General features: G+C 41.6%; 1 protein-coding gene across 1 annotated transcript in view; it reads left to right on the plus strand.

Annotated features, from left to right (window-relative positions):
* Positions 1–15985: 15985 nt before the first annotated feature.
* The window catches only part of LOC141085899 (uroplakin-3b-like), a 38718-nt gene continuing 32789 nt past the window's right edge, over positions 15986–21914 (plus strand). The window contains exons 1-3 of the mRNA XM_073571520.1: positions 15986–16040; positions 18476–18619; positions 18725–18929. Coding sequence (XP_073427621.1) covers positions 15986–16040; positions 18476–18619; positions 18725–18929 — 404 coding nt within the window. The remainder of the gene's footprint in view (positions 16041–18475; positions 18620–18724; positions 18930–21914) is intronic.

A 21914-nucleotide genomic window follows, 5' to 3' on the forward strand; every position in this document is an offset into this window, starting at 1 on the left:
CTGGGGCTCCACACAAGATCTCACAATGTGGGGTCAAAATGATCACAAGAACGGTGAGCAAAAATCCCAGAACCATATGGGGGGACCTAGTGAATGACCTGCATAGAGCAGGGACCACTGTAACAAAGGCTACCATCAGTAACACACTACGCCGCCAGGGTCTCAGATCCTGCAGTGCCAGACGGGTCCCCCTGCTTAAGCCAGTACATGTCCGGGCCCGTCTGAAGTTTGCTAGAGAGCATTTGCATTATCCAGAATAGCATTGGGAGAATGTCATATGGTCTGATGGAACCAAAGTAGAATTGTTTGGTAGAAACGAAACTCGTCGTGTTTGGAGGAGACACAATGCTGAGTTGCATCCAAAGAACACCATAACACAAAGGGACCAGGACGACTGATCCGTGTACATGAAGGAATGAATGGGGCCATGTATCGTGAGATTTTGAGTGCAAACCTCCTTCCATCAGCAAAGGCATTGAAAATGAAACATGGATGGGTCTTTCAGCATAATAATAATCCCAAGAACACTGCCAGGGCAACAAAGGAGTGGCTTCGTAAGAAGCATATGAAGGTCCTGGAGTGGACTAGCCAGTGTCCAGATCTCAACCCCATACAAAACCTTTTTTAGGGATTTGAAAGTCTGTGTTGCCCAGTGACAGGCCCAAAATATCACTGCTCTAGAGGAGATCTGCATGGAGGAACGAGCCAACATACTACCAACAGTATGTGCCAACCTTGGGAAGACTTACAGAAAGCATTTGACCTTGCCAACAAAGGATATACAGTACAGACCAAAAGTTTGGACACACCTTCTTATTCAAAGAGTTTTCCTTATTTTCATGACTATGAAAATTGTAGATTCACTCTGAAGGCATCAAAACTATGAATTAACACATGTGGAATTATGTAATTAATAAAAAGTGTGACACAACTGAAAATATGTCTTATATTCTAGGTTCTTCAAAGTAGCTACCTTTTGCTTTGATTACTGCTTTGCACACTCTTGGCCTTCTCTTGATGAGCTTCAAGAGGTAGTCACCGGAAATGGTTTTCACTTCACAGGTGTGCCCTGTCAGGTATAATAAGTGGGATTTCTTGCCTTATAAATGGGGTTGGGACCATCAGTTGTGTTGTGCAGAAGTCTGGTGGATACACAGCTGATAGTCCTACCGAATAGACTGTTAGAATTTGTATTATGGCAACAAAAAAGCAGCTAAGTAAAGAAAAACGAGTGGCCATCATTACTTTAAGAAATGAAGATCAGTCAGTCCGAAAAATTGGGAAAACTTTGAAAGTGTCCCCAAGTGCAGTGGCAAAAACCATCAAGCACTACAAAGAAACAGGCTCACATGAGGACCGCCCCAGGAAAGGAAGACCAAGAGTCACCTCTGCTGCGGAGGGTAAGTTCATCCGAGTCACCAGCCTCAGAAATCGCAGGTTAACAGCAGCTCAGGTTAGAGACCAGGTCAATGCCACACAGAGTTCTAGCAGCAGACTCATCTCTACAATAACTGTTAAGAGGAGACTTTGTGCAGCAGGCCTTCATGGTAAAATAGCTGCTAGGAAACCACTGCTAAGGACAGGCAACAGGCAGAAGAGACTTGTTTGGGCTAAAGAACACAAGGAATGGACATTAGACCAGTGGAAATCTGTGCCTTGGTCTGATGAGTCCAAATTTGAGATCTTTGGTTCCAAAGCCCGTGTCTTTGTGCGACACAGAAGAGGTGAACGAATGGACGCTACATGCCTGGTTTCCACCGTGAAGCATGGAGGAGGAGGTGTGATGGTGTGGGGGTGTTTTGCTGGTGACACTGTTGGGGATTTATTCAAAATTGAAGGCATACTGAACTAGCATGGCTACCAAAGCATCTTGCAGCGGCATGCTTTTCCATCCGGTTTGCGTTTAGTTGCACCATCATTTATTTTTAAACAGGACAATGACCCCAAACACACCTCCAGGCTGTGTAAGGGCTATTTGACCAAGAAGGAGAGTGATGGGGTGCTACGCCAGATGACCTGGCCTCCACAGTCACCAGACCTGAACCCAATCGAGATGGTTTGGGGTGAGCTGGACCGCAGAGTGAAAGCAAAAGGGCCAACAAGTGCTTAGCATCTCTGGGAACTCCTTCAAGACTGTTGGAAGACCATTTCTGGTGACTACTTCTTGAAGCTCATCAAGAGAATGCCAAGAGTGTGCAAAGCAGTAATCAAAGCAAAATTTGGCTACTTTGAAGAACCTAGAATATAAGACATATTTTCAGTTGTTTCACACTTTTTGTTAATTATATAATTCCACATGTGTTAATTTATAGTTTTGATGCCTTCAGAGTGAATTTATAATTTTCATAGTCATGAAAATAAAGAAAACTCTTTGAGAAGGTGTGTCCAAACTTTTGGTCTGTACTGTATAACAAAATATTGAGATGAACTTTTGTTAATGACCAAATACTTAAGTTCCACCATAATTTTGAAAAATAAATCTTGCCAAATCAGACAAGGCGATTTTCAGGATTTGTTTTCTCATTTTGACTCTCGTAGTTGTGGTCTACCTATGATTTCATATACAGGCCTCTGTCATCTTTTAAAGTGGGAGAACATGCACAATTGGTGGCTGACTAAATACTTTTTTCCCCACTGTAAATCCTTGGTGATATATTGGGGGCAATGACAGTCAGCAAAAGCATACCACGATGAATCCATGCCATGTGAAGTTAGTGTCAGTTGTGCACTTCAGCTGACACTCTGGAACAATGGCTGGGATCAGAAAAGTAACTGATCTTGACCCTTTACCTCTTCACTTCCCCCCCAAGCCTTTTTTACCTTCATGACCAAGTGACATTTTACAATTCTTACCAGTGTCATGTCAATTTATGTGGTAATAACTGTGCAATGCTTCAACCAATCCCATTGATTCTGAAATTGTTTTTTTGTGACATAGTGACATTTCAAGATAGTAGGAAAATTTGTACGATATGACTTGCATTTATTTGTGAAAACATCAGAAATTTGGTGAAAATTTAGCAATTTTCAAACATTTAATTTTTATGCCCTTAAATCAGAGAGTTATTTCACACAAAATAGATAAATAAATAACATTTCCCACATGTCTACTTTACATCACAGACCCAATTTTCTTAATATTTACAAGGGTAACAAGAGAAATGTTGCCCGTTCAGTGAGTTTTTCACTCTATGTTCACCTGCTTATTTATATGCTATTCCAATAAAGGACACTTCTTAGATGGTGAGTGCCATTTTTGCCATAATCTCTCTCAATACTACAGATATTAACAGAGAAAATAGACTCAAAAATCCAGAAACTGTTGTGCAATTTCTTCTGAGTACTGTTTGGGCGCATGGCAGGGCTCAGAAGGGAAGAAGCTTCATTTGACTTTTTAAACGCAAAATTGTCTGGAATCATAAGCGGAGGCCATGTCACGTTTGTAGAGTCTCTGATGGGTCTAAAAAGTGGAAACTTCCCACAAGTGATCCCATTTTGGAAACTAAACCCTTAAAGTAATGTATCTAGATGTGTGGTGAGAACCTTGAACCCCAAGGTGTTTCACAGAAGTTTATGATGTTGACCTGTGAACATATAAAAAAATCATATTTTTCTCACAAAAATGTTTTTAGGCCCAATTTTTTATTTTCACAATGGTAACAGAAGAAAGTGCACCATTCCATTTGTTGTGAAATTTCTCCTGTGTACACTAATATCGTATATGAGGATGAAAACTACTTTTGAGGCACAGTACAGTACAGGTTTTGCTAGAATGGTTTGAGGGTGCCATGTCACATTCGCACTGCCTCCTGAGTTGCCAAAACATTAGAAATCCCTCATAAGTGTCGTCATTTTATAAAATACACTTCTCAATGAATTCATCTAAGAGTGCAGTGAGCATGTTGATCCCACATGTGGCTCACAGAAATTTATAACTGCGGTGGAGAAAGAGTAATTACATTTTTACTGCTAAATTATTTTAGCCCCAAAATGTTTAATTGTTATAAGGGCTAACAGGAAAAAATGGACCTATCAGTTTGTTGTGCAATTTCCCCTGAATACGCCTATATCCTACATGTAATCAGGAACTACTTTTGAGGCACAGAGCTAAACTCAGTAGTAAAGGAGCATAATATTATAGTGAACATTTTTCAATGGTTTGCAGGTGCTATGAAAAACTGGGAAAGCCCCTGAGGTGCCAGAAGAGCAGAACCCCCCATAACTGACCCCATTTTACAAACTCCACCTCTGGAGCAATGAATTAATCTAAGGATCTAGTGATCATATTGACACCATGGGTGTCACAGAATTTTATACCATTAGCGAGTGAAGAAAAAATAATACAATTTTTACCACAAAAAAATTTTTTAGCCACAGATTTGGGTAAAAAATGTCATCAAGATTTGTCACATAATTTCTGCCGAATGTGAAAATATCCCATATGTGGACATCGAGATTGAGGTTTCCAGTGACCTTGGGATCCAGACTGATGTTTATAGAAAAGAGTCATCTGTTAACGCATTGTTGCATGCTTCGTCGGCTCATCCCCGTTCTACAGTGCAGGCTATACTGATTAGTCAGTTCCTGAGGATCAGACGCTTATGTTCTACCATGGAGCGTTTTGAGACTCAGGCTGCTGACCTTCGGTCTAGGTTTCTTGTATGGGGATACAGTAGGCGTTGAATAAAACGCATTTACCAGCGTGCCAAAGCATCTGACCGCGGCCATCTTTTGTCCGGAAACAGGGGGAGACCTGATGACACCCACAATATCAGGTTTATTTCAACCTACAACAATAGGTGGAATACTATTAGAAGTATTTTAAACAAAGATTGGTAAGTTTTAAAGACCGATTCTGTATTGAGTTGGGCATTCCCGGAGAGACCCCTTTTGACAGCCAGAAAAAGTAACAATTTTAAAGATCTATTAGTGAAAATCCACTATGTTTCTCGTCCATCTTTACCTTTTTTATACGGGGAGACAACTTGTGGGTTGTTTTCCCTGTGGCTCGTGCATGTCTTGCAGGAATATTGAGAGCGCCTTTAGTTTTTGTTCTTCAGATGGGTCATATACTTATAAAATTCGCGAGTATATCTCTTGCACGAGTGACTATGTTGTATATTATGCAACTTGTCCATGCAATTTGATATATGTGATTCTGACATCTCGCGAATTGCGGGTACGTGTAAGAGAACACGTGAGGGACATCATGGCGGCTTTAACCATTAATGACGTGGCCTCCTTGAAGATCGTTCCACTCCATTTCAAGCTGAGACATGCATGCAACCCTGATCTACTTAGGGTATGGGGTATTGACCGTATCCATGGGGGTATCAGGGGTGGCAATTTAAAACGGAGACTGTCTCAGCTTGAATGTAAATGGATTGTAAGGTTGGGTGCAATGACCCCTTCTGGACTAAATGAAAAACTTTCTCATCCTTCTTGTGATCCACTATGTGATGCGTCCTTTGTTTTTGCGCTCTATTGTTTTCTATTTGAAAATTATATGTGTAAATTTTTTTTTCACTTTTAGCCTTGCATCTCATCATTTTTCCTGGTGTCTTTTATCCTTGATTTTAATTTTATATATTTTTTGTATTTTATGTTTGTAGTACTGCAGCTGATGATTTGTTCACTTGAACTGTGCCATTGCTGTTTGGATGGATGCCACTTTGACATCGCAGTGCCTGCAGCTTTACATCTTGAGCCGTTTCTGTCATATATATATGTTATTTTATTATTATTACTGTTTTGTCTTCTTTAGAATATTTTTCAGTGCGTCTAGTTATTATTTATCTTTCGTCTTTATTGTCTTATTGTTTTTGTATTGTCATTATTTTTTATTTATATTTTTTATTTTTATTATTTTTTCCTTATTTATTATGTATTTTTGTCATTATTCATTGTACTGTTTATTTTGTTTGTTTTCCCCCTTTTTTGAGGGTGTTAGCCTGAATCTAATTGGGCAAAGAGTTGGAATAGGTATTATTTTATATTTGTACCTGGATAGCCTATATATGATTCTATTTTGCCACAGGCTATATATATGCCCCTGGCTAATATGGCAATATACGGCTCTGCTTACTTTTCCTTTAAATCTGCCACTCTGTGTTGCTCACGTTGTCGGCGTCTCCTAGACGACCCTCGCCTCGGAAGGCGTCGGCACGATGTGATGCGTTCCATTGACGTCATTGGAGCCTTTGCTCCTGGAGCGCATTGCGTCCGTGACACCGGAAGTGACGACGTGCCGCCGGATACTCCACCCCGTGCGCTCTCTCCACACACTGCGGCTGATTGGTTACCTCCACACATGGCAGCCTATTTAAATGAGCTGATCATGAAGGATTACATCGCCCCCCGAGGAAGCAAGGTGCGAAATGCGCATCGGGGTGTTTATGTGGTGTGGGGACATCTTTACTATGGGTAATGGGACTCCTGTGGTTTATATATGTGGTGATTATAAGTGTTAAAGAAGTTTGGATGATTGTGTCCTGGTAGTCTCTCTTTACACAGGAAGCTTCTATTTCTACTCTTCTCCGGGCTTGATTGTATTTGTCCACTTCCATAGCTGGGTGGCACCCTTATGATTGACAATGTATCCACTTTTTTATGTATGTACATGGGAATTTCTGGCCCCTATTTTTTTACATAAGTCCCTGCTCTACTATCACGGCTGCATTACTGTTCGCCTGTTTTCTATGTATTTTACTTCTTGTAATTTTGCATTATCATGTCCTGTCTTTGATTGATTTTTTGAGTATTTAATAAAGTGAATTTTTCTATATATTTGATGGGACATATTTATAGCACTATTCTTCAAAGGGTGTTGTTTCTGATGGATTTAAACTCCCAGCTTTTCTTGATGTTTTGCCTGTGGCTGTACAGTACTGCTTATCCACACGGCGAGACTCGAGAGGGACAGAATGCTTTTTGCCTCTTTGAGCACAGATTTTCTTAGAATAGTTTGCAGACTCCATATACAGAGCCCCTAAGTGCTAGAAAAGTATAATCCCCCCCTCCAGTGCCCATACATTTGTAGTCCCTAGTAGGTTATGCCCCAGCTCATACTTCTGGAGATATGCACCTGTTAATTAAGTGGGCTTGTATTGCTATAGAAATGCCAAACATGTGAATGCTAAATGTGGTTTAGACACATTTTAGGGCTCAGAAAGGAGGGGGAACATTTGGATTTGGGAGAGCAGAATTCACTGGATTCCTTTTGGGGATTGAGAAGCCATAGTGCTTTTTCAGAGCCTTTGTGCTACCAATAACGTGGAAGCTCCCTATATTTTCATTCGCAGATGATAGGTCTTAGTGGAGATTTGCTTTTTTTTGTGGATTTATCCTGCGCTCTACACTAAGCACTTACCATATATCAGGGTTTCTATCTAAATCTCAATGATGTGATACAGCTGAAACCCCTGACGGATCCAATCACTAATGTATAATGAGACAGCAGAGTATATATACCGTATATACTCATGTATAAGCCGACCCCCCTAATTTTGCCACAAAAAACTGAGAAAACTTATTGACTCGCGTATAAGCCTAGAGTGGAAAATTCAGCAGCTACTAGTAAATTTCAAAAATAAAAATAGATACCAATAAAAGTAAAATTAATTAAGACACAGTAGGTTAAATGTTTTTGAATATTCATATTGAATCAAGAGCCCCATATAATGCTCCATACAGTTCATGATGGCCCCATAAGATGCTCCATAGATTATGCCCCCATATGCTGCCCCCATAAGATGCTCCATACATTATGCCCCCATAGGCTGCCCCATACATTATGCCCCCATAGGCTGCCCCATACATTATGCCCCCATAAGATGCTCCATAGATTATGCCCCCATATGCTGCCCCCATAGGATGCTCCTTATATTATGCCCCCATATGCTGCCCCCAGAAAATGCTCCATAGATTATGCCCCCATATGATGCCACTGCTGCAAATAAAATAAATGACATTCTCACCTCTCGTCGCTGGAGGTCAGGTGTCAGGTACTGAGCAGGCGGCGACACCGGCGCGCTATGGGGGGACCGGTGCCGGTGTCACCGCTTGCTCAGGACCCGGCACCTGAGATATTTACCTGTCCTGGGTCCATTGCTGCTCGCCGCTGTCTGCCATGTCATATGTCAGTGATGTTCAGGCAGCAGAGGGCGCAGCGCGCACTAACCACATCACCGCGCCCTCTGCTAGCTGAATGTCACTGACAGAGGATGCAGAAGACAGCGGCGAACAGCGATCGTCCGGGGACAGGTGAATATTGGATATGCTTACCCCCTCCTGGCGCGGTCTCTGCAGCCCCATTCTCCCACGGTCTCCCTTCCTTCCTTCAGCGGTCATGTGGTACCGCTCATTAAACTCATGAAGTTGCGCATATCTCTCTCTCTCCATGCGGTTTCTGCCAAGCGATGCAGATTTTTCCACGGAATCTGCAGAATCCGCAGGTAAAATGACCTGCTTTATACCTGCGGAATTTCTGTGGATTTGGCCAGCATTTTTACACCTGCGTATTCCTATAATGGAATGGGTGTAAAAAAGCTGCAGAATCCGCACAAAGAATTGACATGTTGCAGAAAATAAACCACTGCGTTTCCGCGCTGAATTTTCCGCAGCATGTGCACAGCAGTTTTTAATTTACATAGTCTAACATGGTACTGTACACTGCATGAGAATCTGCAGTGGATCATCAGGGCCAAATCCGCTGCGGATCCGCACACAAATTCGCAATGTGTGCACATACCCTTAGAGGTCGGGTTGTCCTGAATGCGACGATACCAAACTAATTATTTTGTGATTTTTCTTTAATATCTTTACAATTTTTATTGCACTTTTTCACTTAGTCCCACTATTGGACTTTGACTTTCACAGCTCTGATTGCAGTTATAAAGCCTAGCAATGCAGGAACATTGCTATTCTTTATAACTGTCAGTGCTGCACTGACACAGTTTAGTTAGACTATGCACTGCAAATGATCTAACTAACTTGCAAGCCCTGGTGACCCGGATGTAATTATGATGACATCAGGTCACAATGGCAATAATTGGCCCTTCACGATGACGACATGGCGGTACCAATCATAGGACAGATGGAGCCCCATCCCTCTCCATGCCTTTTGAATGTTATAGTAGATAGCTCCTGGCAGTAAGTGTCAGCTAAACACCCAGCGGCGATCACATGTAACAAGGTGGCCCGGGGTGGTAGCCATGGGCGAGTCCACCAAGTAACGGTCAGTGAGCACCCCGGCACCTTGCTCATGAAAAGTTAAACAAAGTTCTTTGAACAGCATGTGTAAGGCCGGTTTCACATTAGCGCTTTTTAAGCGCACGCACGGCCGGGGGTAGCTCCGCCCCCGAGCCGACTCTCTGCCCGGCGTGCCCGCCCCTTGCTTGTAGCGCCGCCTCCTAGCGGACAGCGGCGCCTGCGATCGGCGCACCCTATCTTTAGCATAGAGTGCGCAGATCGTGCGCAGGCCGTGCGCTAGTTGCGCTTTGACCTGCGCTGCGCACTTTTGACGGTGCGCCGTGCGCGCCAAAATCGAACTTTTCGGATTTTGGCGCGCACGGCGCACCGTCAGAAGTGCGCAGCGCAGGTCAAAGCGCAACTAGCGCACGGCCTGCGCACGATCTGCGCACCCTATGCTAAAGATAGGGTGCGCCGATCGCAGGCGCCGCTGTGCGCTAGGAGGCGGCGCTACAAGCAAGGGGCGGGCACGCCGGGCAGAGAGCCGGCTCGGGGGCGGAGCTACCCCCGGCCGTGCGTGCGCTTAAAAAGCGCTAATGTGAAACCGGCCTAACATGCTCCACAGCACACTCACAGTCTCTGTCATATTCTTTTCAGCTGCTACCATGTAGGCTCTGCAAATCACTTCAAAGACGGGGTCTTCCTCCAACAGATGAACTTTAATAAACAGCAATGCATCCACCAAATAAGCAGCACAGTTCACATAGAGCGGCATCTCCTCACTCTCCCTGTCCTTCAGACAGACTTGATTCCTCTTGACTTCTTCCATCTTCTGAACTTACTTTGTTCCTCAAGTGTTCCAGGCTCGCCAGTTCCCCTCAGTCCCAGGTCCGGCTTCCTTAGGAAGAGGTGCTAGGTATGCTCTCTCAGCTCCACCTGCCCGGTCAGAAACCCCAAATCCTCCTTGAATTGACCTCTGTTCACTGGTGGCCATCCCCACTGGTCCCTATCCTGGGACTTCTTTCCTCCATAACAGCTTTCACTCTGTCTGAGGCTGTTCCATAAGCAATATGCCCCTTGCCCTCAGGGCAGGATGCCCAAGGCTGCAACTCAATTTAATTAGGAAGTATCTCTTTCTATATCTCCCCCTGCTGAGTGATGCCTACCTCTGTGCCCCTCCCATCAACTTAACTCCTTTGCTGCCTGATTCTTCCTACTCTTACATCTATCCTATATTCTAACTCTAATGTGCCCCACTCTATTCTATTTCCCTATAATCATACACTACCTACTAATCAATCTCTAAGCTAAGGCACAATACACAACACATTACAAGGCATGGCAAATACATTACAGTGCACATTAATAAACAGCAGAATACCTCACATAACATTAGCATTACAGTATATGAACATTGCATTACCTCAACATGAATAACCGTCAAGGTGCCGCATGTACTACAATATGCACAGCAATCAAAGGAGGGGCAGCACGTGACATACCAAGTCACCCCCTTACACACGCGTGCACAACCCCTGTGCACGCAAAATCTTCTGGACATATCCATACGTCCAAGATCGAGAAGTACTTCCCAACCTGGATGTGTGGATGAGGTCATGAAGGGGATAAAGAGGACCTGTCACCAGGTAAAAAGTGGCCAAGAGAAGAATACTAGCACACCTGTCGAATAAAATAAAAAAACGTAATTTAGCTATTCATAAAATTTGTTCCGGTGATGCATTGGCCATTCCGGATTTTGATGCATACCTTAATACCAATGAATACAATTTTCGGTTTAGTCCCAGACCTCTCAAAATTCAAATACCTTTCCTTGACATTTTGTTAACAGGCATTCCTGAAAAAGGCAGAGTAGATACTTCTCTTTATAGTAAGGATGTGGATGGGAACGCCATTTTACAATCTACCAGTTGCCATCCACATTGGGCCATCCCATATGGTGAATTTTTACGTGCCAGACGTACCTGTTCTGATGGTGCTGCTTTCCTTTGTGAGGGTATCATCATTAATAACAGACTCCATGATAGGGGTTATGGCAAACATTTAATCTAAGAAACATTTGACAGCGTTGGAGGCAAACTCAAAAATATGGTTTTATATGGTGATCCAGAAAATGCCAAACCAAAACCACATTTTTCTGTTACTTTCACTATGCCTTTGAGCCCCAATATGGCCAAATAAAAAATATTTTCCTAAAACACATACCTGTGGTAAACCCGGATGATGTTCTTAGGAGGATTATGGAAGGTGGATGTAGATGTGGGGTGAGGAGGGGTTGGTCTCTGGGCAACATTCTCTCACTCAATCTTTTCCGCTGGATCTCCTCTGAATCTACTTGGTTATGCATCAAAGGACTTTTGAAGTGGCAGTCGTCATAGCATGTGTTCTTGTGCTCAAAACAGTAAATCTAATTTGTTGAGTCAGAAATATGTCAGTGTTTATGCTCCTATGTGGTTCCACTTGTTTTTATGGATATCTACAGGTTTTTTATTTTAATGGAGAGACGTGCTGGTATTTATCCCTTGGCTTTTTCTGTTACTTTTCTGTGACTTAATAAAAATGTCTTGGTGTGCTGCCATTAGGAATATATGTACTGATCTGATCAGGTACGCTGATGAAGGCTCCAGTCTTGAGCCAAAAAAATGGTTTGTGATTTTTAAAACTCAATAAAAGGTACTTATTTTAATTACCGCATCATCAACATTTCAAGTGGCAGCACACCAACAAGATGTTTTTATTGTGTTCATCTCTACGGTTTATACCTCGGATTCGGTTGGTGCTGCACCACACACCTTCATTGCAATGTGCAAAAACTGCACTTTGTAGGATTTACCTCCAAACAGTTTGATTTGACACCCTACCTTCAAGATTCCAGTGCATTACTTTTTGTAACAAGCTTGGTGAGCTACAAACTTTCCTTTTCCTCCTAAAAGTGGCCAGTTCACATTCTTATTTTATTCCATTTGCTTCCCTGAGGATCCTTTTTTAACTCTCTCATATGGTTTCAGGAATGCAAACCTTTGGTGATATTTTTAGGGTCTTCCAAGGTTACGTTGCTCAAATAGGAAATTATTCAAATACTTTAACCCCTTCACGCCGCAGCCCATTTTCGTTTTTGCATTTCTGTTTTTTGCTCCCCTGCTTCCCAGAGCCTTAACTTAGCTTTTCCATCAATATGGCCATGTGAGGGCTTGATTTTTGTGGGCCGACTTTTACTTTTGAACGACACCACTGGTTTTACAATATCGTGCACTGGAAAACAAGAAAAAAATTCCAAATGCAGCAAAATTGCAAGAAAAGTGCAATTCCACAACTGTTTTTCATTTTTATCTTTTGCCATATTCACCAAATGCTAAATCTGTCCTCTCATTATGAATCTCCAGGTCATTACGAGTTCGTAGATATCAAATATGTATAGGTTCTTTTTTATTTAAGCGCTGAAAAAAAAAATCCAAATAAAAAAAAAATGGCATCATTTCCCGAGACCCGTAGCGTCTCCATTTTTCGTGATCTGTGTCTGGGTGAGGGTTTATTTTTTGCGTGCCAAGCTGACGTTTTTAATGATACCATTTTGGTGTTGCAGCGACCAAAAAAATGTAATTCTGGCGTTTTGACTTTTTTATTTACTACGCTGTTTACCGATTTCATTAATTCTTCTTATATCTTTATAGATTGGGTGATTATGAACGCGGCAATACCAAACATGTGTATTTTTATTTTTTTATTTCTTTTATTTTGAATGAGGCAAAAGCAGGTGATTTGAACTTTTATTTTTTTTATTTTTTAAATATTTTTAAAAACATTTTTTCTACACTTTTCACTTGCTTCAATAGTCTCCATGGAAGTCTAGAAGATGCGATCTTCTGATGGTCTCTGCGACACACAGGTGGTGATCACATCGCTTGTGTGTAGCATAAATGCTCACTTGTTATGAGCACCAACCACTGGGCAGCACACATAGCAATCTGGCAATGACAACTTCAGGGGTCTGCTGCAGACCTCGGGTTGTCATGCCACCCCATTGTCGGCCCGCTCTCATGTGACAATGGGTGGGATTAGTGACTCGCTTCCAGCACGATCACATTAAATTCTCCTGTCAGAGATTGACAGCGGCATTTAACAGGTTAATAGCCACCCGCGGCTGTTGGAGGCACATGTTAGCTGTTCGAGACACATGTCAGCTGTTCAAAACAGCTGACATGTGCCAGGAAAGATGTGGAGCCCACATGTGGATGCAGGTCCACCCAAAGCACTGCTCCTTTTGTACGCTCGGTGATTCCGCATGTGTTCTTTGAACACATGCGGAATCACCTCATCCTATACATAGACTGTGTAATTTATCTTGCGGAGACTGAGCGTCTCCGCAAGATAAATAGACTTGCTGCGGTCTATAAACACACGCCGCTTGTGCGTATATGCAAGTCTGCCACCTGCGTCTTTGAACGCATAGTGGAGATGGGATTTCATAAAGTCCCCTCCACTATGTTGTAACATCTGGCTGCTGCACGCAGTGTCCAATCTGCAGCATTTTCTGACCGTGGAAATATACCCTTACTGTGGCAGGTCTTTTGGAGTACGTTTCTACCAGCTTTGCACATCTAGAGCCTGAATTTTTGCACATTCCTTGCAATATAGCAATAGCTCAGTGAACAGCAATTTTCAAGTCTTGCCACAGATTCTTAAAGGGATTTAGGTCTGGGCTTTGACTGGGTCATTCAAACACATGAATATGCTTTGGTCTAAACCATCTATTGTAGCTCTGGCAGTACATTTAGAGCCATTGTCCTGCTGGAAAGTGAACCTACATCACAGTCTCAAGTCTTTTTCAGCCTCTAACAGGTTTTCTTTCAGATTGCCATGTGTTTAGCTCTATCCCTCTTTCCACCAACTCTGACCAGTTGCATTGTTTCTGTGGAAGGAAAGCATCCCCACAACATGATTCTGCCACCATCATGTTTGATGGTGGGGATGGTGTTTTTAGTGTGATGTGCAGTGTTAGTTTTCTGCCACACATAGCACTTTGCCCAAAAAGTTCTACTTTGGTCTCATCTGACCAAAGCACCTTCTTCCACATGTTAGCTATGTCCCCTACATGGATTTTTGCAAACTGAAAATGGGACTTGCTTGCTTTCAAAAAGGCTTTCTTCATGCTACTGTTCCATAAAGGCTAGATTTGTGAGTATACAGCTAATTGTTTTCCTATGGACAGATTTATTTATGTTTTTTATTCACTTATATAGCGTCGTTAATTCCACAGCGCTTTACATACATTATCAGCACTGACCCCGATGGTACTCATAATTTATAATCCCTATGAGTATGTCATTGGAATATGGGAGGAAACTGGAGAACCCGGAGGAAACCAGCCCAAACACGGGGAGAACATACAAACTCCTTGCAGATGTTGTCCTGCGTGGAATTTTAACCCAGGACCTCAGCGTGCAAGGCTGCAGTGTTAACCATTGATCCACCGAGATTCTCCCCTACCTAATTTGTGGGTCTATACTGCTCTTCAAGAGTGACCGTGGGCCTCTTGGCGGCTTCTCTAATAAGTGCTTTCCTTGCTTGAGATGTCAGTTTAGATGGACAGCCAAGTCTTGGTAAGTTTGTAGTTGTGCTATACTCCGGCCATTTTTGGATGATGGATTGAACAGCGCTCTGTGAGATGTTCAGAGCTTGTGCTATTTTTTCTTATAAACTAACCTTGCTTTACTACTTTCAACAACCTGTTTGATGTGTTCATTAGTTTTTCATAATGCTGTTTGATCCCTAATGTTCTCAATCAAGCCTCTGAGGCCTTCAAAGAACAGCTGTAGTTATACTGAGAATAAATTACACACAGGTGAACTCAATTTACTAAATATGTAACTTCTGGAGGCAATTGGTAACTCATGATTTTATTTAGGGTTATCAGACAACAGGGGGCTGGATGCAAATGCACTTGACAATTTTCTGATTTATGGTATATTTAGAAAACCAGCTATCATTTCCTTTACACTTCACAAATACTTGCTGAGAGATCACATAAAATACATTTATGGGTGTGACTTGAAAAAATGTGGAAAAATTGATGGGGTATGAATAATTTTTCAAGGCAAGTGATTTTTTTTCCACACAGACTCTGGATCCATGTGAAAAAACTGTCATCTGAACAGCCCTATTGAATCACACCGGTCAGTGTGCTGTCCGATATTTACTTGGACAGCAAAGATACTTATTTTAAACTTGACTAAATGAGCCTTTAGAGTGAATCGTTTCCTACAAATCTAACAAATATATCAATCTGTTCTGCCTCTCCTGCTCCATAACAGTATATGCTGGTAGATCAGAGTGCATGTGTAACCTAACAGGTTCCCTTTAAGGGGATAATAATAATAATGTATTCTGATCAGCCAGAAAAAGGAGAACACTGACTTAAAGACAGAGAAACTGGTCAAGAGTTTTGTCCTGGAACGAAAACAAAAGTTTCACATATTTTCTAGAGAGATATCTCAGATGACTGGACAGGTTTGGTGACATTTCAATGGAGACAAAACAATGAGCAGATGCAAGCCCCTTGCTAACAGAGCACTGTTACAATGGCTTCAAGAGCAGAAACAAGTAGAACACGTTTAGTATCAGCATGAATGGTAGGAATGCAGATATTTCAGGCATTTCAATAAATATGCAGAGCTCTTTTGCACTGAATGGTGTTTTCAGAAAAACTTGACTTTAGTGGCTGTTACTTTAGTGAACTGTTCATCTGCACCTCAAGCTCCGAAGAGAGAACATCATCATGATGTCTTTAAAGAGGCAACTGTGGCTGCTTGTTACATTATCGGCTGTTGCTGCAGGTAAGTGTATGATTATCATATTCCTGTTTGACTGCTTGATGAATGAATATTGGATAGAAATATATATAAAGTGGTTGACCAGGTAAAGCAACGTATCACCTATCCAAAGAAAAGACGAAAGCATGTTATCAGTTATCCAAACGAGAGGAGATAACTTATTAATCATGGGGGTTCGATGGTGGTTGAACAACAGTTAATTTTTATCCCCATCGGAGAATTTTTATCCCTTTGTAAAATGGAGTGGCAGGTCAGATACTCAAGGAATTTAAATGGATGATATGGAAAATGGATAAATATAATATAGGGAATGACTGGAGTGGCGGTCAGGTCATGCGCACTCCTGGTCCCTTCTATAACGGAAATGAAAGTACTCGTTCTGCTGCTCAGTGTGGGTCCCAGAGGTTGGGCCCCCACGAACAATATGGGCATGTTCACAAACAAAATAAAAATCCCCAATTACTGCATTGTAAATGAGATTTTATGACATCTTATATTCAGGCATGGAAAGAACCTGTGCCTAATTGACTGACACTGCAGATTTGTCATTTGTTATTTTTATGCTGTGGATTTTGATTCCCCCCCCCCCCCCCCCCCACATATTTTCCCCATTGAAATGCAAAGCAAAATCTGCACAATTTGTTGTACATTTTGTAGCTGTGGATTCATTGTGAAATTCAGCTGCGGAAGGATTGCGGAGAATGTGTCCCATGTGGACATACCCAGTCATGAGACAGATTACATCCACGATACATTAAGAGACGGCAATATCAACATGTGCACATGTAAAATGCGTCAAATTCATTAAGAGGCGCACACACTGCCCAAAACTGACATAAAATCGTGAACAGTCAAAATAATTGCGCAACTTTGCACTGCGCAAAAATTTGGGTACTTTTCAAAGTGTCTTATGACTGGTTTTCTGGCAGAAACACTCTGACATATCGGCCCCTAATTTTTTTTTTTTTAGAAGCAGGTACAGTAGTAGGGGCTGCGATACTGTACAACTAGCATTTGGGAGCACATCAAGCTAGAAAGGGCAGTAAAAAAACAGATGCACTTGTAGATCTTATAGCACCTACTCAAAGGGTTGAGTCCATTGAGGATGCTTAGTTTAAACCAAAGCTCTTTGCAGACCATAAAGCCCAACTACCCAAGTTAATCCAACTCTTCCTACCCATTTTCACTGGGAAGCCTGGGATGACCCAGCTAGCCATCCACCATGTGGACACTGGGCAACAGCCTCCTATTACGTAGCATACCTACTACATTTCCTTAGAGGTGAAGGCAGATATTAAATGAAAGCTAGACAAAATTCTTACTTTGGGTGTAACCTGGAAATTGCAGAGTGAATGGGCCTCCCCTGTAGTCCTTGGACTATAAGAAACTAAATGCCATCACTGTCTATGACACATACCTGATGCTTTGCATGAGCTTTTGGACCAATTGGTCAAAGCCCAGTAACTAACTAGAATGGATTTTAATCAGAATTGTTGGAAAATCCCTATGTGAACGCAAGCTCTGGAACAGTCTGCATTAATTACGCCTTTGGATTGTGTTAATACAGGCTCATGTCTTTTGTCATAAAAAATGTCCCTGCCACTTTCCAGTGCTTGGTTAGCCAGCTACTTGAAGGACCCTTCAAGGTTTGCAGCTATATACCTGGAAGACATAGCAGTGTTTAGTCTAACTTGGGAGGAACACCTGCCCAATCTGTCTCGGGTTCTCCTAACTTCTGGTCTGACCATCACACCTGGAAAGTGTCAGATAGGCATGATGGAGATGAAGTACCTAAACCACTGAGTGTATGGGGGAACTCTGAAGCCAGAGGCTGGGAAGGTAGATGCCATTGCAGCCTGCACTCCCCCACCCTAAAAAAAATAGGTTATGTAATTTTTGGGTACAGCTGAATAATTTAGGAACTTTTGGCTACCTATAGTGCCTGTGTGCTTCGACTTAGCAGTCTTTGTGACAATCCAATTGATCTAAAATACATGAAAAAGTAAACTATAATGGCATCTTATCGTACATCTGGAATAGAATGCTGATATGAACGCATTAGAAGCAGCAATGGAAACTATAAAACAATGTTTCTTACCAACAAACTTACCAGTACAATCACCCACAGTTTAAAATTAAAAAAGCTTGGACACATAAAAAATATATATTTTTATCAACCATGGGAAAAAGTTCCCTATTTTTACGTACGGTTCAGGAATTTACAGAATATTGGTAACCATGATTATGGCTTCATTTTGTATGGTGGTCTATTAGGTATTCAGCTATAACAGAGGCATAAAGAAGAGTCATACAGTTTACATACAGATAAATACTCAGATTTGGGCAAAAACCTTAACTAATAGAGTAATTGTGTTTTAAATTATGATATGTCTTTATAATAGGAGGTAAGGTGTTTACATGTGTTTTGTTCTTTCTAGATTTTACTAGCTATATCCCACAACTGGCTAGTACATCTTTGCAAGGAAGGTTGACGGCTACAACATTTATTCTGTCTAAACCAAAGTGCATCTTTAACTCGGGCACAACTAACAATGTATGGATAGTTATTGCTAACAATACAGGTAAATAATTATTGCACTCCTCAACAGAAATTGCAATGTTGTCATGAAAAAGGTTTTTTTTTTAATTATAGTTGCTTTCTTATTGTTGTGTTTCCTTCCTTGTAGTACAATTGAGTAACAATAACTTGATAAACAAAGGTGCTACCTATTCTACATTTGAAACTTTGGGCTATTATCACACCCTTACCGCCACGGAGAATTCATATTCCTGTGATAACATAGCTGAATACATTCAAATTGGTACGGACACATCCTGTTTTGACAACTTCGACAGCTGCAACAAACCTTTAACTTCTCCTGGCCCATACCGGTAAGTACAGACTGTTTAAGGGTACCTGTCATTTCAGGTAACTTTTTGTAATAAGCTGTTGTGTATACAAGAACAATAACACTATTCCCGGCCATTATATCACTTGTATCCTGTATTTTTTTTCAACAGGTTTCCCCTCTTCAGGCTCTATATCCAAATTTTAGTTGCCTCTGTAGAATTAGGTGAAGGCTAGCTGTTGTGATACCACCCAAATACACACACTGAGAAATATAGTCCTGCTTTTCTATTTCTGTAGCACTCAAACAGAAGCAGGAGAAAGATGGAAAAATATACAGCATTACTGAGCATTGTAGCTGAGAATCCAGCATCAGCACAATTTGTATTTCTGCATTTGTCAATGCCTTTCACTGCACCTCTTTAATAATCCCCTCACCAATCCATACACTATAATAGGAGATATAACCTGACACCTCACTGTTTTGACAGTCCATCTTGATTTGACCAATACAGATTTGATCTTTTGTTTCTGAGGATATTGAGTTCAGGAAACGGAATTGGAAGAAGCAGATTTTATCTAAAAAGATATATTACAAAGTTTATATATTTGCCTACACCATTGATTTATGAAAGTTTTTTTGAAATGACAGTGGGTGATCTAAATAATGAACACATCACCAATTTTCTAAGTAAATATATTTTTAAAGGTGCAATTGACATTGAAATACTTACCAGACGTCGGTAACAACCCATCCAATCCACACAGGCAAAGAAATCAAACCATAGACGTCCATAAATATATTTATGGGTAATAATGAGAAATTACACAGGGAAAAAGTATTGAACATGTTTAATGAAATTTATTAATACTTCGTACAAAAACCTTTGTTGGTGATGACAGCATCAAGATGCCTCCTTATTATATAGCTTCCTCTACTATTATGTACAGTGCTGTCTCTTACATAGTGCATTCTTGTTATTTTTGTTTTTCACAGCGCCCTCCTTTATTACATAGTCCGCTCTCTTGTTAGATGTAAAATGACTGCTGATCGAGGAGCCGGTGACCAGACTACCAGTCCATCAGCTCATCCATTAGAAAGGATGCTTTCCCATGCTCCATCAGCCATCATTGCATTATACAGCTAATAAGACGAGACGGTATATAATAAAAAACAGGGCTATATATAATCCAATATGTAAGGGACGGTGCTGTACATAACAAGAGAGGACCCTGCATAATAAGGGATGGCAAAATACATTATAAAAAGGAGACCATGTAATATATATACATGTATGTGTGTGTGTGGCTATATACTAATTATATACTGCTCAAAAAAATAAATGGAACACTAAAATACCACATCCTATGTTATATTGTTCCCATTATTTTTGAGCAGTATACCTATATATTTTATATATATATATTTATATAAAACTTCCTTCTCACCCCCACTGGGGGTGGTCTTTGTTGTCTTTTCTCATTCTCGGGTCCTCCACCACAGGCCTGGGAGTTTGAGGGTTCTGCACCGGATCTTAGTTGTTCCCAATATTGCACATTTTTGAACAGAGAGCTCAGATGTTGCTCCTGGGATCTGTTGAAGCCATTCTTCCAACTTAGGAGTCACTGTTCCAAGTGCTCCTATCACCACTGGAATTACTGTTGCCTTCACCTTCCACATCTTCTCCAGTTCTCCTTTGAGGCCTTGGTATTTATCCAGCTTCTCATATTCCTTCTTTCTGATGTTGCTGTCACTTGGCACTGCCACATCTGTCATCATTGCTGTCTTCTGATCCTTGTCTACTATGACAACGTCTGGTTGGCTAGCCAACACTTGCTTAACCATCTGGATCTTGAAGTCCCACAGGATTTTAGCCCTTTCATTCTCCACTACTTTTTCTGGGGTCTCCCACCTGTACTTTGGAGGACTTAGAACATATGCTGTGCATATGTTCCTGTATACAATTCCCGTTACTTGGTTGTGGTGTTCATTATATGCTGTTCCTGCCTGCATTTTGCATCCTGATATTATGAGTTGGACGGTTTCTGAGGTTTCTTTGCATAGTCTGCACCTTGGGTCTTGTCTTGTGTGGTATATTCCTGCTTCTATGGATCTGGTATTTAGTGCTTGCTCTTGTGCTGCTATGATTAGTGCCTCTGTGCTGTCTCGGAGTCCAGCTTTCTCCAGCCATTGGTAGGGTTTCTTATTGTAAGCCACCTCCATTATCTGTTGATGGTACGTCCCATGCAGCGGCTTGTCTTGCCATGGCACTTCATGTTCCTGTTCTTCCTTCCAGATCTGTTGTTGTTGCTGCCTTATGCTTTCTCTCAGCATCTCATCTTTTGGGGCCATTCTTCTGATGTATTCCTGGATACTCCTTGTTTCATCCGTGATGGTGGCTTGGATGCTTATCAAGCCTCGACCACCCTCCTTTCTGTTGGTATACAATCTTTGGGTGCTAGACTTAGGGTGGTGACCTCCATGTATTGTGAGGAGCTTTGGTGTCTTCACATATGCATCTTCCATCTCTTCTTTTGGCCAGCACACTATGCCAGCAGAGTATCTGATAACTGGCAAGGCATATGTATTGATGGTGCATATTTTATTCTTCCCATTAAGCTGGCTCTTCAGAACCTGTCTTACCCTTTGATGGTATATGGATGTTGCTGCTTTCCTTGCCTCCTCATCATGGTTACCGTATCCCTGTAGCATGTCTTTACATCTGCTATGTGCCCTGCTGGCAATTCCACTCCATTGGTCCTGACTTCCTTGCCTCTCTTTATTACCAATCGGCTGCACTTCTCCAGTCTGAAGGATATCCCGATGTCTTCACTATAGATCCTTGTCAGGTGGATCAGTGAATCAATGACTCGTTCATTTTTTGCACACAGCTTGAAGTCATCCATGTAGAAGAGGTGGCTGATGGTGCTTCCACTCTTGAACTTGTATCCATAGCCAGACTCTGTAATTATCTGACTAAGGGGGTTCAAGCCTATGCAGAACAGCAATGGGGACTGTGCATCACCTT

This window comes from Dendrobates tinctorius, unplaced genomic scaffold, assembly GCF_039654945.1.
Source record: "Dendrobates tinctorius isolate UK_male_01 unplaced genomic scaffold, ASM3965494v1 ptg000007l, whole genome shotgun sequence".
Classification (NCBI taxonomy): domain Eukaryota; kingdom Metazoa; phylum Chordata; class Amphibia; order Anura; family Dendrobatidae; genus Dendrobates; species Dendrobates tinctorius.